At 32.9% G+C, this 12,912-nt stretch overlaps 1 protein-coding gene across 8 annotated transcripts in view; it reads right to left on the reverse strand.

The window, feature by feature from the left end:
* The window catches only part of NBEA (neurobeachin), a 786,519-nt gene that overhangs the window by 605,521 nt on the left and 168,086 nt on the right, over nt 1–12,912 (reverse strand). For all 8 annotated transcript variants that reach the window (XM_033235426.1, XM_033235381.1, XM_033235435.1 and 5 more), the window contains 4 exons: nt 8,305–8,384; nt 7,501–7,563; nt 7,317–7,414; nt 2,704–2,796 (listed from right to left, as the gene is read on the reverse strand). In XM_033235426.1, coding sequence (XP_033091317.1) covers nt 2,704–2,796; nt 7,317–7,414; nt 7,501–7,563; nt 8,305–8,384 — 334 coding nt within the window. The remainder of the gene's footprint in view (nt 1–2,703; nt 2,797–7,316; nt 7,415–7,500; nt 7,564–8,304; nt 8,385–12,912) is intronic.

A 12,912-nucleotide genomic window follows, 5' to 3' on the forward strand; every position in this document is an offset into this window, starting at 1 on the left:
GTAATTTGTTTTTCTCCCATGTTGCTCATTTTCTTTCTAATCCTAAACTCACGTTTTATCTATTCATATTATTTGCTTTTTTTTTCAGTTTTATCTTCTGTGTATTTCACTATGTTATTAGCCAGAGTTTTGCCTTTGAGCAATTTCCAATTTTATTTTTTTGTGTATAGCTCTTTTCCTCCAGTATTTGTCCAATGTTTTATTAGTTCATAATTAAATACTTCCATGCTATCTGTGCTAGTCTGTTCTCACACTGCTATGAAGAAATATCCAAGACTGGCTAATTTATAAAGGAAAGAGGTTTAATTGACTCACAGTTCTGCATTGCTGGGGAGGCCTCAGGAAACTTACAATCATGGTGGAAGGCAAGGAGAAGCAGGCACCTTCTTCATAGGGCAGCAAGATGGAGTGAGGGAAAGCAGGGGAAATGCCAAATGCTTACAAAACCATCAGATCTCATGTGACTCACTATTACAAGAACAGCAGGGGGGAACTGCCCCCATGATCCAATTATGTCCACCTGGTCCCACCCTTCACACATGGGGATTACAATTCAAGATGAGATTTTAGGTGGGGGGACACAACCAAACCGTATCACCATGTTAACATTTGTTACAAATTTTTTTTTTCCAGAAGGGGATCTTGCTTCATTGCCCAGGCTAGACTCAAACTCCTGGGCTCAAGTAATCCTCCTGCGTAAGCCTCCCAAGCAGCTGGATTACTTCTCCAAATTCTGTTTAGTGGTTCTTTCTCAGAAGCTACTTATGTATGTATGTATGTATGTATTATTTTTAACTTATTCTAGCACATTTTTAAATCAAAATGCTTTATATTCCATAGCAGTATTTTTCTACTAAGTGCTATTCATGTACTGATTACTTTGACTTATTTTTTCCATGTTTTTTATCTGATACACATGCACTGATGATCTGCCAATTCTTTTGATACAGTCTAATTTACGTGGACCATCCATCTGCAGGACACTTCCATGAACATGTGTAAAAGAAGGGACAAGGGTAATCTTTTTGCTTTCACAATCCAAAAACTTTCTCTTTCTCTATAGCTACAGAGACAGACTGCTTGCCACAAATACAGCTCATCTGTGTAATTCTTTGTGATGTATCTTCTCCTTTTCTGAAACCAATCTGATTTAAAAAAAACTCTGCTATCAGGCATGATATATGTATATCTATTATTTCAAACAAATGATCTACTTTTGTAATTTAAGGTGTGCCTCTCATCTTCAGAAAATGTACTTTCACTGACACTTCTTATTTGCTATAACTGAACTCTCTCACCACTCTCTTGGTATTTTCTCTTTAGCCTTAACAGCTTTCAGCCAACCTTAGCAACTTTAAGCAGCTGATACTCATATTTTGGGGTTCATATATTTGCATCTGTCTTCTACTTGTGATAACATTTGTGGTAAAGAGTACATTTTTTACTTCTTGTTGTATCATTTATACAGTTTACAGGAAAAGAGGGGAAAATAGAGCATCTTAAACACCATGTTTATACAGGAAATTGCCTGCTTGCTATTTTTAATTTGGTATTGAGTTTTCATCTTTTTGTAAATTTTTTAATGTGCTTTCTTGACATTTTTAGGAGATTGCATCTTGGGCTACAATCCTTTAACCTTGTCCAGTCAATTTATTTTAATTAACTGAAGTTAAATAAGCGATCTTTATCTGTTAATATAAAAAGAGCATATGGGTCTTCACTCCCAGTACTCTGTCACCAAGTGTACTTACAGTTCCATGTATGTGTGTATGTACATATGTGTGTGTGTCTGTCTGTGTGTGTGTCTGTATCCTTTTCTACAATCCTGGCTTTGTTTGAACTATTCCTTATATTCATAGCATATCCAGTCTCCCTTACTTAATTATGGTTTGGTACCAAAATTTTAAAAATATTTAAACTTCTAGGCTATACAGCTTGTTAGACATGTCTTATCTGAATTTTGTGCAGTTTTCATGATTATTACAAATACGCGCTCTGCAAGTTTAAGTACAAAAAAAAAAAAGGACAACAATGAGGTTCTGATAGGAACCTCATCTAGTAACAATTAAATTACAGTTGCACTACTTCCTTGGCTTCATTTGTAAGGAAAATATATTCTTAAAACTATATTCACACACTGGATAGTGTAGTATGAATTGCAACCACTAAGCCAGCAGTAGTTTCTTACACAAAAAGTGTTCTTAGAAAGTATTCAAATTCTGGATTTGGGAAAAGATATGAGGTATTCTAGCATCTTTAAGTCACAAAATTAATCAATAAGCCCTACTGTTAGAAACTAATAACAAACACTGACTCAGCAGGTAAGCATAAGATCAATTCTCAGAGAGACTGCAACATACACATGGTATTTCCTTGCCAAGAAAGCTTTCCTTGAAATCATACCTATATGTGCATCATTTTGTCTTGACAAAATATTTTATTACATCTTCAGAAGAGATAATACTTTCTTTTTAGGAAGAATAGAGAAATAAACTATATTACTTACATTGTAATCTTGTCCCATAATCTACTATTAATAAAATATATTTTATAAAAATTTTTTGCAACTTCTATCACAGAAAGCTATTATTTTCCACTGTTACATTATTCAAGTCAAATTTCATCTCACATTACAAACAAAACTCATAAAAATATAATCTCAATACTTATTTCTAGAATGCATTATGACAAATATCAACTTACTTGTGACCTAAATGCTTCAGAAAGTATCCCAGAACCTTCAAAGCTTGAACCCAAATACTTTCACTTTTAGAAGCCAGTAATTTGTAGATCACCCTAAAAAATACATAAATTATCTTTTAAAAACTTACTAATATTAAAAACAAAAACACACTATATACTTTACAAATAAATTATACATATGTGAAATACAAAATTTCTCTAACGATTTTATTCTCAGGATTGTAATTCTTTGGAAAAATTAAAAACTAGCATGCTTTAATAATTTTTCTTTAAACATGTCCTTCAACCATACACTCAAAAGGGCAATGTGACTGGTGTTCATAAGTACTGCCTCCCAACATACTAAACACAATTTTCAGTTTTAAGACACATGCTTAGTTAGGCCACATCTCTTCTCTCTAAGAATTGGCCCCAACATTTAAACCTGATAACCCCATTTTCTTTCTTTTTTAAAATGTTTTTTCTTAATTTTAGTATAGAGGTGAGGTTTTGCCATATTGTCCAGGCTAGTCTGGAACTCCTGTGTTCAAACGATCCGACTACCTCGGCCTCTCAAAGTGCTAGAATTACAGGCGTGAGCCACTGCACCCTAACCCTGTTTTCTTGGTATGACTAATTAGATGACAGGTAGGCACCTGCCTAGTTATTTCTCCTTTTTGAGAATTTGGAATGAGGTCTAAGAAACAATATCTCCTCTTTGCTGGGCTCTTGAATTTGACAACTGTTTAAAACAGAAACTAGAACAGCAATGTTTTGTTTCTGTTCAGAGAGGCTAGTCAACATACAGAAGGAAGGATTAAACAGCTTACAGAAAGCAGTAGAGAAAGCAAATTTGTTTCCTAATAGCCCTATAATTCCTGGTTCCTACTCTAAGATTTTTTTTTTTTTTTTTTTTTTTGAGACGGAGTCTCGCTGTGTCGCCCAGGCTGGAGTGCAGTGGCGTGATCTGGGCTCACTGCAAGCTCCGCCTCCCGGGTTCCCGCCATTCTCCCGCCTCAGCCTCCGAGTAGCTGGGACTACAGGCGCCCGCCACTGCGCCCGGCTAGTTTTTTGTATTTTTTAGTAGAGACGGGGTTTCACCGTGTTAGCCAGGAGGGTCTCGATCTCTGACCTCGTGATCCGCCCGCCTCGGCCTCCCAAAGTGCTGGGATTACAGGCTTGAGCCACCGCGCCCGGCCAAGATTTTTTTTTAACAAACACATTATTCAGTTTTTACTTCAAAAGCTTGAGAGGTTTTCTCTTACTTGGAGCAAAACAGCCTCCACTAATATACAAACTAACCTATACAATCACTTCAAGTACTATATACCAGTAGGGCCATATTCATTATAATATTTGTAAGTGTTTAGACATTTTATTCCATATTTTTTCTATTAAAAAAAAGCAATTTGTTTCCATAAAGTAGAAGGGACAATGACAACTATATACACTGGCAACTAATTCTAGAATATAAGAAGGTTCTTTAGGTGCTATAACACTATAGTGTGCTTTATTTTATTAAATATGTTTCTTAAAAACTAAAATGCCATTGTATATTTTCAGGTAAAGTACTCAGCTGAACAAGCGAATCTAGTAAAAGATGAAATATAATTTTCACAATTTCAGTGATACTTACAAAGGAGAACAAATAGCTTAAAGTTAATCTCATTATTTTTAGTTTTGTGAAGAGCTTATACTGTTAAAAAAGAAGTTAGTGATACTGCTTCTTTTTCTCTTTTTTAGAGAATAAACTATTAGAGAGTAACAGTTAAAGAATAAACTATGATAAAAGAATAAACTATGAGAATAAGTGATTATTTCCTTTGAAACATCTTTTTTGTCAAATCCCACACTCATAAATATGTATGGGTTAACAATGAAATCCATTTTCAAAACTTTTAGGAACCAAGATCAGTAATGAAAAAAGACAAGTTTGAGAATAGCGAAGTCAGACATGTCAAAAAAAATACATTCAAGAAATCATAAGATACAACATTAAACAGCAAAAACAGTCTTGAGAACCAGAGTAAAAGCTCACAGTCTGGGCCAGGCATGATGGCTCACGCCTGTAATCCTAACACTTTAGGAGGCCAAGGTGGGCAGACTGCCTGAGCACAGAAGTTCAAGAGCAGCCTAGGCAACATGGTGAAATCCCATCTCTACTAAAATACAAAAAAAACTAGTCGGGTGTGGTGGCACATGCCTATCATGCCAGCTACTTGGGAGGCTAAGGCATGAGAACTGCTTGAACCCAGGAGGTGGAGGCTGCCGTGAGCCGAGATGGTGCCACTGCACTTCAGCGTAGACAACAGAGCGAGACTCTGTCAAAAAACAAAAAACAAAACCCTCACAGTCTAAAAATGTGGCTACACTCAAATATAGAATTAGAAGTTCTCACAGAGTTTCTACTTTCTAGGAATAACTTTGAGTAGCAGGAAAAAAAGGTATCAGACCCTGTCCTGGGTCAAGAGAAATTATGATTAATGTTGAAACATGAAAATGTCTAGGGCCATCACACATCTACTTACATAGGGATGTGATACAGTATGAATAAGAAATTTACTTTGTTAATGAATGTTTACTTGTAATATACATTATTACTAATTAATAATAATCCTAATTCACCTGCTTAAGCTCACTATATTCAGCCAGCAAATGCTCTAAGCTATATAAGACATGTAGTTGTCTATTCCTTTCTTTGAAAATTTCCAGATATAAAAATATCAATTTTTTGGCTGCTTAGTTCAGTGTTCTGTTATTACAAGGGCTTCCTTAAGCCCAATTATAATGCATACCATCAGAATTAAACTGAGTTCATTCTTTTTATTCAACTATTATACTGAACTCAATTGTATGAATTACAACAGACCAGAATTTTCCTCCCAAAACACTTCATATACAACTGTTAGCCTTTAATGGCTATTTTCTAGAATACAGACATATAAATGTTTCAGTCATTTTCAATATTTTCTATCTAATAAGCCTCATTTTTTCATCTTTTATAGTATTCTGAACCAGCTTTCTCCGCATTTTTGAAGTAGAAAAGCTGAAGTGTCAAGGAAAGGCCGTTTTTTAATCTGTCTGATTGTTTTTAACACACTGGTGATAATCTGACATGCTCTGCTCATGGTCAGCCATGAGCACAAGGCCTTTTAATCTGTTGTGCTTAATCAGTTCTTTCGTACCATACATTTAAAATACTATGTAAATCCTAAAGATCTTACCAAATAGTACTCTCAATTGTAGAATCATATTTCCGATGTGTCAAAATAATAGAATTATATTTCTGCATTTCATCATATTAGACAATCTAAGTTTGGTATCTTCCATAACAGTAATGTGGATATCTTCAACTGATTCACTAAATTTATTAGATAGTATAATAAAGCAAAATCTAAGGACAAGGACACTAATTATTCAATCTAAATATAAGTTCAGAAGTGAGTGTAATTGTACTACATTATTAGATCAAACTATATGAAATTGCCATTATTTGGTAAAATTAGTTAAGTATCAACAGTAAAAATTATAACAAGAGTAAAAAATTATAATAGTTGTTAATCACTAAATGCATAATCTTCTTCAAATAGATTGGCAGCCCCCTGAATTATAAACACAAAGTGATCGGGATATGTATATAGAGATAGTGATTGCTTCTCTAATTTGAAAAGGAGTTCTTCAAGTCTAGAAAGTTGTTATTCATTGATATAAATGGCCAAGTAAAAAAAAGCACCTAAAAAAGCCCTTGACAGTCACTGATATATTATTTCCAACTGTTTTTTAAACTCTTTTTCACAATAAATCTGTGGAAATTCATTGCATTATACATGATATAACCTTGATATCCTGCTCATCCACTAATTAAAACTCCAGAAAAATAAAACAGAAGAATTCCTTAAGAAGCTAAATTATAGGGTTAAGTTCATAAAAATACTAATTAAGAAATTATATTTCACCTATCTACCAAGTTACTTTTCAAGTGCCACAACAAAAGTTGGTTTTCAATTTCTTTTGGCCTTGGCCTCTTATTCCAAAATATCTTTCATCTGTGTTATTTCCATTGCATTGCACTGGCACTGTCTCAGGTCGTCGTCTCCGTCATCTTTAATACAGATGAATGAGCTCCCTGCTGATGTTGCTACGCCAGTTTGTCCTTCAACTGTTGTTTCACACTGGTGATTGTAAATCTAACAAAACAGGAATCTGAGAACAACATTTCCCCTATTCAAAATTCTTTTAATTTTCATCACCAACTGAAAAAAAAAAACACTGAAGTTATTGCCATTCTATGAACCTTCCAAATTTGGCTATAAACTCTCTCAGGCCTCATATCATAAAATTTCATTGTATCCTCTTTTGGTAAAACGTGCCTTGCTTTTTCGTGTCAAAAAAAAAAAGCTCTATTCACAACTTGTAATGCCCTTACTATCGCAAAAACAATTTAATTACTCTTCTTGATTCCTGAGACTACTGTTTATACACTTCATCAGTTTCCTGAGTATTCGAGGATCAATAGCAGCATTCTCCATTTATTCTCTTATGTGTAAGATTTTGCAATATTTATTCAAATATTCATAGGAGTTATTCTAGGAGGAACAACTGTGCTCCATTAAAGTCTAATAGTAATATCATACCTTATTCCATTTCTTTGATCAAATGCTGGTATCATTGAGGCTGGGTGTTCTGACATTAAAGCCACTAGTAACTGTAGCACATCATGAATATTTTCATCCTGCATAAATCAACAAAATTGATTTAAAATTTTACTCTAAAGATTGGCTTAAATAATTAAAATAAAAGGCCCATAACATGTCCTACCTCATGCATCGTAAGTAGGTAATTTAATATACTCTGAAGTTCATCTTCCTTGACCCCTCGATCCTAATTTTTAAAAAATATTTTATTACTTTACATCTAAAATTAAAATTTTAATTTAAAAAAGATGTCAAAATAATCATTTTAAAAGAAAATAAAAGTAAGTTTAAAATAGCGATATTTTAATTAAAATCCCCGCACATTTCACAATTTATAGACTATATTATTTCAAGTTAATTAAGTAAATATTTAGAAAATTATATCAATTTTTAAGTCATTAATATTTGATTGACATTCACTATAAAAAGTTAGCATATTTGACCATCTAAGTATTCTTATGACTATTTTCTAATCACTTACTCTTTCCTTAAAACAATATAAATTCAAGACTATACAGTATCAATTTTTGGGTACTATCTCACAATTTATTTTTATTTTCACTTTGGTTTCCTCTTAACATTTAAAACATCCTACTACAATAAAATGCATTATGTAAGCCTTCTTAAACTGGCACACAGATCATTTTCTAGAATAATGGTCAATTATTATAAGAATAAGGGCTCAATTCTTATTCACATGTTCCTTGTCCATTTCTGTCACATCCCTTAATAGGGAAGATTTCAGAGAGGATTTAACCAGAAGTTAGTTAAGTTCAATAAAAGTTAATACTAAGATGTGCAGAATTTTGAAAGCAATTCATGACTTAAAGGTAGCTATTACTAATTTAACAATAATAATTTTAAAACATGCCAGAAATTCCTTTCTACCTAATATACTGTAATTCTAAATTATATAAAATTATTTTACCTTCAGTATGAGCTGTTTCAGAAAAAGTAGCATAAATGCCCTCAGTGATATAATTTCTTTTTGTGATGGCCGGGGACCATCTAGAACAAAACAGAAAAAAAAAAGTAAAAATAAAACATACAAGATATTAAATAAGCTAAATGCAATTATGTTGGGATACTATGGCATTTTTGAATAATTATACGTATCTAAATTACAACATTTATATTAATGTTATACAATTTTAATAATATATGAGTATCCAAAATTTAGCTTTCAAATTTTTGGTAACTTCAAATTATTTACTGAATGTCTGACTTTGTGGAAAAAAGAACTTTTTAAAAAGGTGTAATATATTAATATCCATTTATAAATGTATAATCCCAAACTATCTATATTAATATTTTAATAGTTTTTTGTTTTTATTACATTAATAGGTTTTCCAATATGTCTTCCATTCTCAATTAAATTTGTCTTCATTTAAGGACTCTCTCCATTTTCACCCCACACATTATTGAACAAAGCACAGAAAAAATGACACTCTGTTTTATTGTAATTATCTGCTTTTTAGCCTATTTCTTCTATGTCACTTGTATACAGAAAATATATATTATTGAGGACATTTAATAAATGCTGTGTCAATAAGTGAAAATGAGCAAAAAATATTAAAATGTATATAACAGTTCTATCATAATGTACAAATTTTAAAGTAATTTCAAAATATCTATTTTAAAAAATGAAAATATAATATATGTAATATGCATAATATAGAAGAAAGAATACTTTAAAAAAACAAAGCTGGATTCATAAAAATCCTTTAACATTAAGCCTTTCTTGTAGCAACCAGTATTTATCTACTGCTTGACAAGTTTTAAAAGCATAATCCCTTCATGTATAATTTATAGCATCTGCTTATTCACTTAATATTTACATGAAGAATATTACATCTGCAAGCAAGTTATTATCCAAAAAATCCATCCCACCTATTATAATAAAAGAAATATCTTCCCTATTTCCCAGACTGCTCTCCACCTTTTATTGCCCCACTGCCACCAAGATGCACAAAGTACTCTTCTCCTCCTAATGACACTTGGTATTACTTTAAAAAAACTTTTCATTGTAAAATATTGCCAATGTACAGAAAATATACATGAACAACTTAATGAATTATCATAAAATGAACACCTGCATAAACACATCTTTGGTCAATAAATTGAACACTGACAGTAGCCTGACAGGGAAACCCATCAACCATTGGTATGCTGGTAAAGGAATTATCTGCAGAGTGGAGGGATGAGGTCCTGATTTTGAGCATTTATGTATTTCTGATTTATATGATATTAATAATAATCTGATCTCAAGTTCAAGATACCAATAGTTTAACAAACAGCTCATAAAATTCCTGAATATCTAACAACTGATTGTGGCCCCATGCTGCCCTGCGTGCCAAAGCCCTCACCATGCTCCAGACCTCAGCTCTGTGCCACATTCCTTTTCCTGATCACATCCCCACTCCATCCAAAAACACACAGATACTGTCTTAGTAATAATGTCCTTATTCTTACTTCTATTTCTGCTACCAATTAATAAAACTGGACCAGTTTTATAACATCTCTGTGCCTTAGGTTTGTTTTCTTCTTTATTGTTAGGATAAGAATAATAATACTGCTTGTCATAGGATGTCTTGTGAGGATTAAATGGATCAACATATGTAAAGGAATTAGACTAGTACCAGGCCCATTTTAATCATAAGCACTCAAATGTTAGCAATAATCACTTTTATTGTATACTGCACAATACAAACAGCATGCTGCAAAGAAATATATACATATTTGTGTGCTTTGTGCTTGATATAAATCCATTTCTACAAAATAAAATACAAACCAATTTATCTAACAAATATAAAATTGAATGAAAAAACAAATCCCCAAATAACACTATTTATGTAAAATACAGAAGATAAACAATAAATTAGTAATACATACATAAATAGCAAAAGAGCGAAGCATAGTCAAAAATAATAAGCACCCAAGTAAAGAAAAGAAATAATGTAAAATTTGGGATGGGGTTATTTCTATGACAGGGAATAGAAAAGAGATGTGATCACGCATGAGAATATTCAGGCTCATTGGGAATGTTCTGTTTCTTAAGCTTAGTGATGTTTAAGTGAGGTTCATTTTATATTTATAACATGTTTACATATTACATTGATATATGTAATTATACCACTTTGTGTTCATGATATATTCAAAATAAAGCTTTGAAACACTTATGTGTGTGCATGAGTAAGCTCATGTTTGTATGAGCAGAGAAAAGGCAGTAGAAAGATATACAAGACTGGTAACATTGGCTACCTGGGAGAGTAGTAACATTTTATTTATAAACCTTTGTATTATTTCGCTTGCTACCATAAATACCTATTACCTGTCCTATAATATTTTTAATAGATCTCAATGCTTCTACAGTTAACTATATAAATAATAATTTAAGAGACAAAAGTGTTAAGTCATAGTCAAAGCAAAAATATCCTACTTCTCAAGGTGAGTGCTTACACATGAACAGTTCTACGAAAGCTAGTATGGTGCAAATTATCTTTAGAGTGTCCTTAAAAGAAAGCATTTGTTTAAAATGGTATTGAAAAATGCTGTCATTTAGAAAACTACATACTTCAAGTCAGAACCTTATGTTCTACTATATAAAAAAATTAATTTCAAAGTATTAAAATGTTAAAGTAAAATAATAATTTAAATGACAAAGAAAAATAAATGCTCATTCCACTTTCCTGTCATTTTCATTTAACATATATGTACTGGTTCTCTTCCTTTCCCTCTCTTTGATGTAGCTAGAGCCAGTGAGGCTTCAGGGGCAAGGGTTCTATGGAGGGAGCAGAGGCTCTGGTGATACCCAGGGTCTTACAGAGCCAAAGAGGCAAGTGAGTCTGGAAAGACTTCCAGGGTCAGGCCAAGGAGACAGTAGAAGTCAGGAGGGTGGCCAGTGCCAAAGAAACAACTGGGGCTGAGGAGACAACAAGGGCCATACAGAGTTAAATCTGAGGGTATGGTTACAGATGACTAGCAGTGTTAAAGTTGAGAAGGTTATGGAGTGTGTATCAAACACTGGTTTTACAAAGTAGAATAAGAAAATATATAAATATATTAAAGACAATAGAAGCAAGGTTTCTCACTATTGAAGAAGAAAGCTGAAAATTTAAAAAGTTTGAGGCTAGGTTGAGCCATGTGGCTTTGGACTGGAATTGAAGGTACCGCTGTGAACTCATGGTTTTAATATAGATAAATCAGTTGAGATGTACCTATATACATAGATAGAAACATCACTTCCTAGATCTGTCCACTAAGAGTATGTAGAAGCAATGACATTCAAAAACCAAGAAGCACATCTCACATCCAGATCTTGGTTCCTAAAAACCGTATCCACCAAGCAAAGCAGGGCTTCTTGGAAAAATGGCTAATTTCAGGGCTGGGATAAGCAAAGTGTAGGACAAGTCAGAAACATGTTGTTTCAGAAAGTAAGAAAGTATTAAAACTTATGGGCATTTTTCCCATAATCCATGTGAAGGGTCCTACTGGCCAAATCTTGAGCATCAAAATAATGATACAACCCAGGAGACAGACAAACCACAGCCCTAGGACTAAATCCATCAGGCCACTTGTTTCTGTAAGTTTCACTAAAACAAGCCACACCTATTCATTTACATGCTGTCTGTGGTTATTTCTGCAATACAACATCAGAGCTGACTATGTGCAACAGAGACCTTATGGCTCCCTGAGCCTAAAACACTATCTGGCCCTTTGCAAAGAAAGTATGCCAACTGTTGATATAACACATTGAATACATACTGATACTGATATAAAAGATGATTGATTGATAGATAGATCTGATAGATAGATAGATAGATAGATAGATAGAGTGGAGGAGTAAAACAAGTTCTTCCTCACAGCAGATATGCCAACTAAATGTCTTAGAAAATATCATCATTTGTCAGTCATCACAATAAAGATAATTTCTAGTAAGAATCATCAACAAACTAAAACAAGTAAACTTGGTTGAAGAACAGGTTATTTATATAGTTTCAGTGTATTTCTCCACCAAATACTTATTAATTACCAAAGAGAAGGGAGTGATTTTATAATGAAGAAACCTGGAAGATAATACCTTAATCAAATGTTTAAAGTTAACATCACTTGGAAAAGACAACTCAACATCATGTGCCTCCTTGACACAATACAAGGAGACAGATACAATATGACTTCTGTCATTTCTTGTAAAAATGAAAAACCGGAATCATCACGGGCAAAGAGAAAATTCAAATTGAAGGTTATCCAAAAAAAATAACTGGTCGGTGTTCTTCAAAAATGTCAAGGTCCTGAAAGATAAGGAAATACTAAAAAACTATTCTACATTGAAGAACATTAAAAGTAAGAATGCAACTAAGCACAACATATGATCCTCAACAGACTTAGGGCAAAAGAATTTTTTTCCTGGAAAGGACATTATTATTGTAATTAGTGAAATTTGAATGGGGTCTGTGAATTGGATGATAATATTATATTAATGCTAACTTACTGATATTAATGGGTATCCTCTGGTTATTTAACAAAGAGTCTTTAC

The sequence above is a fragment of the Trachypithecus francoisi genome, unplaced genomic scaffold (assembly GCF_009764315.1).
Source record: "Trachypithecus francoisi isolate TF-2019V2 unplaced genomic scaffold, Tfra_2.0 Contig01461, whole genome shotgun sequence".
NCBI lineage: Eukaryota > Metazoa > Chordata > Mammalia > Primates > Cercopithecidae > Trachypithecus > Trachypithecus francoisi.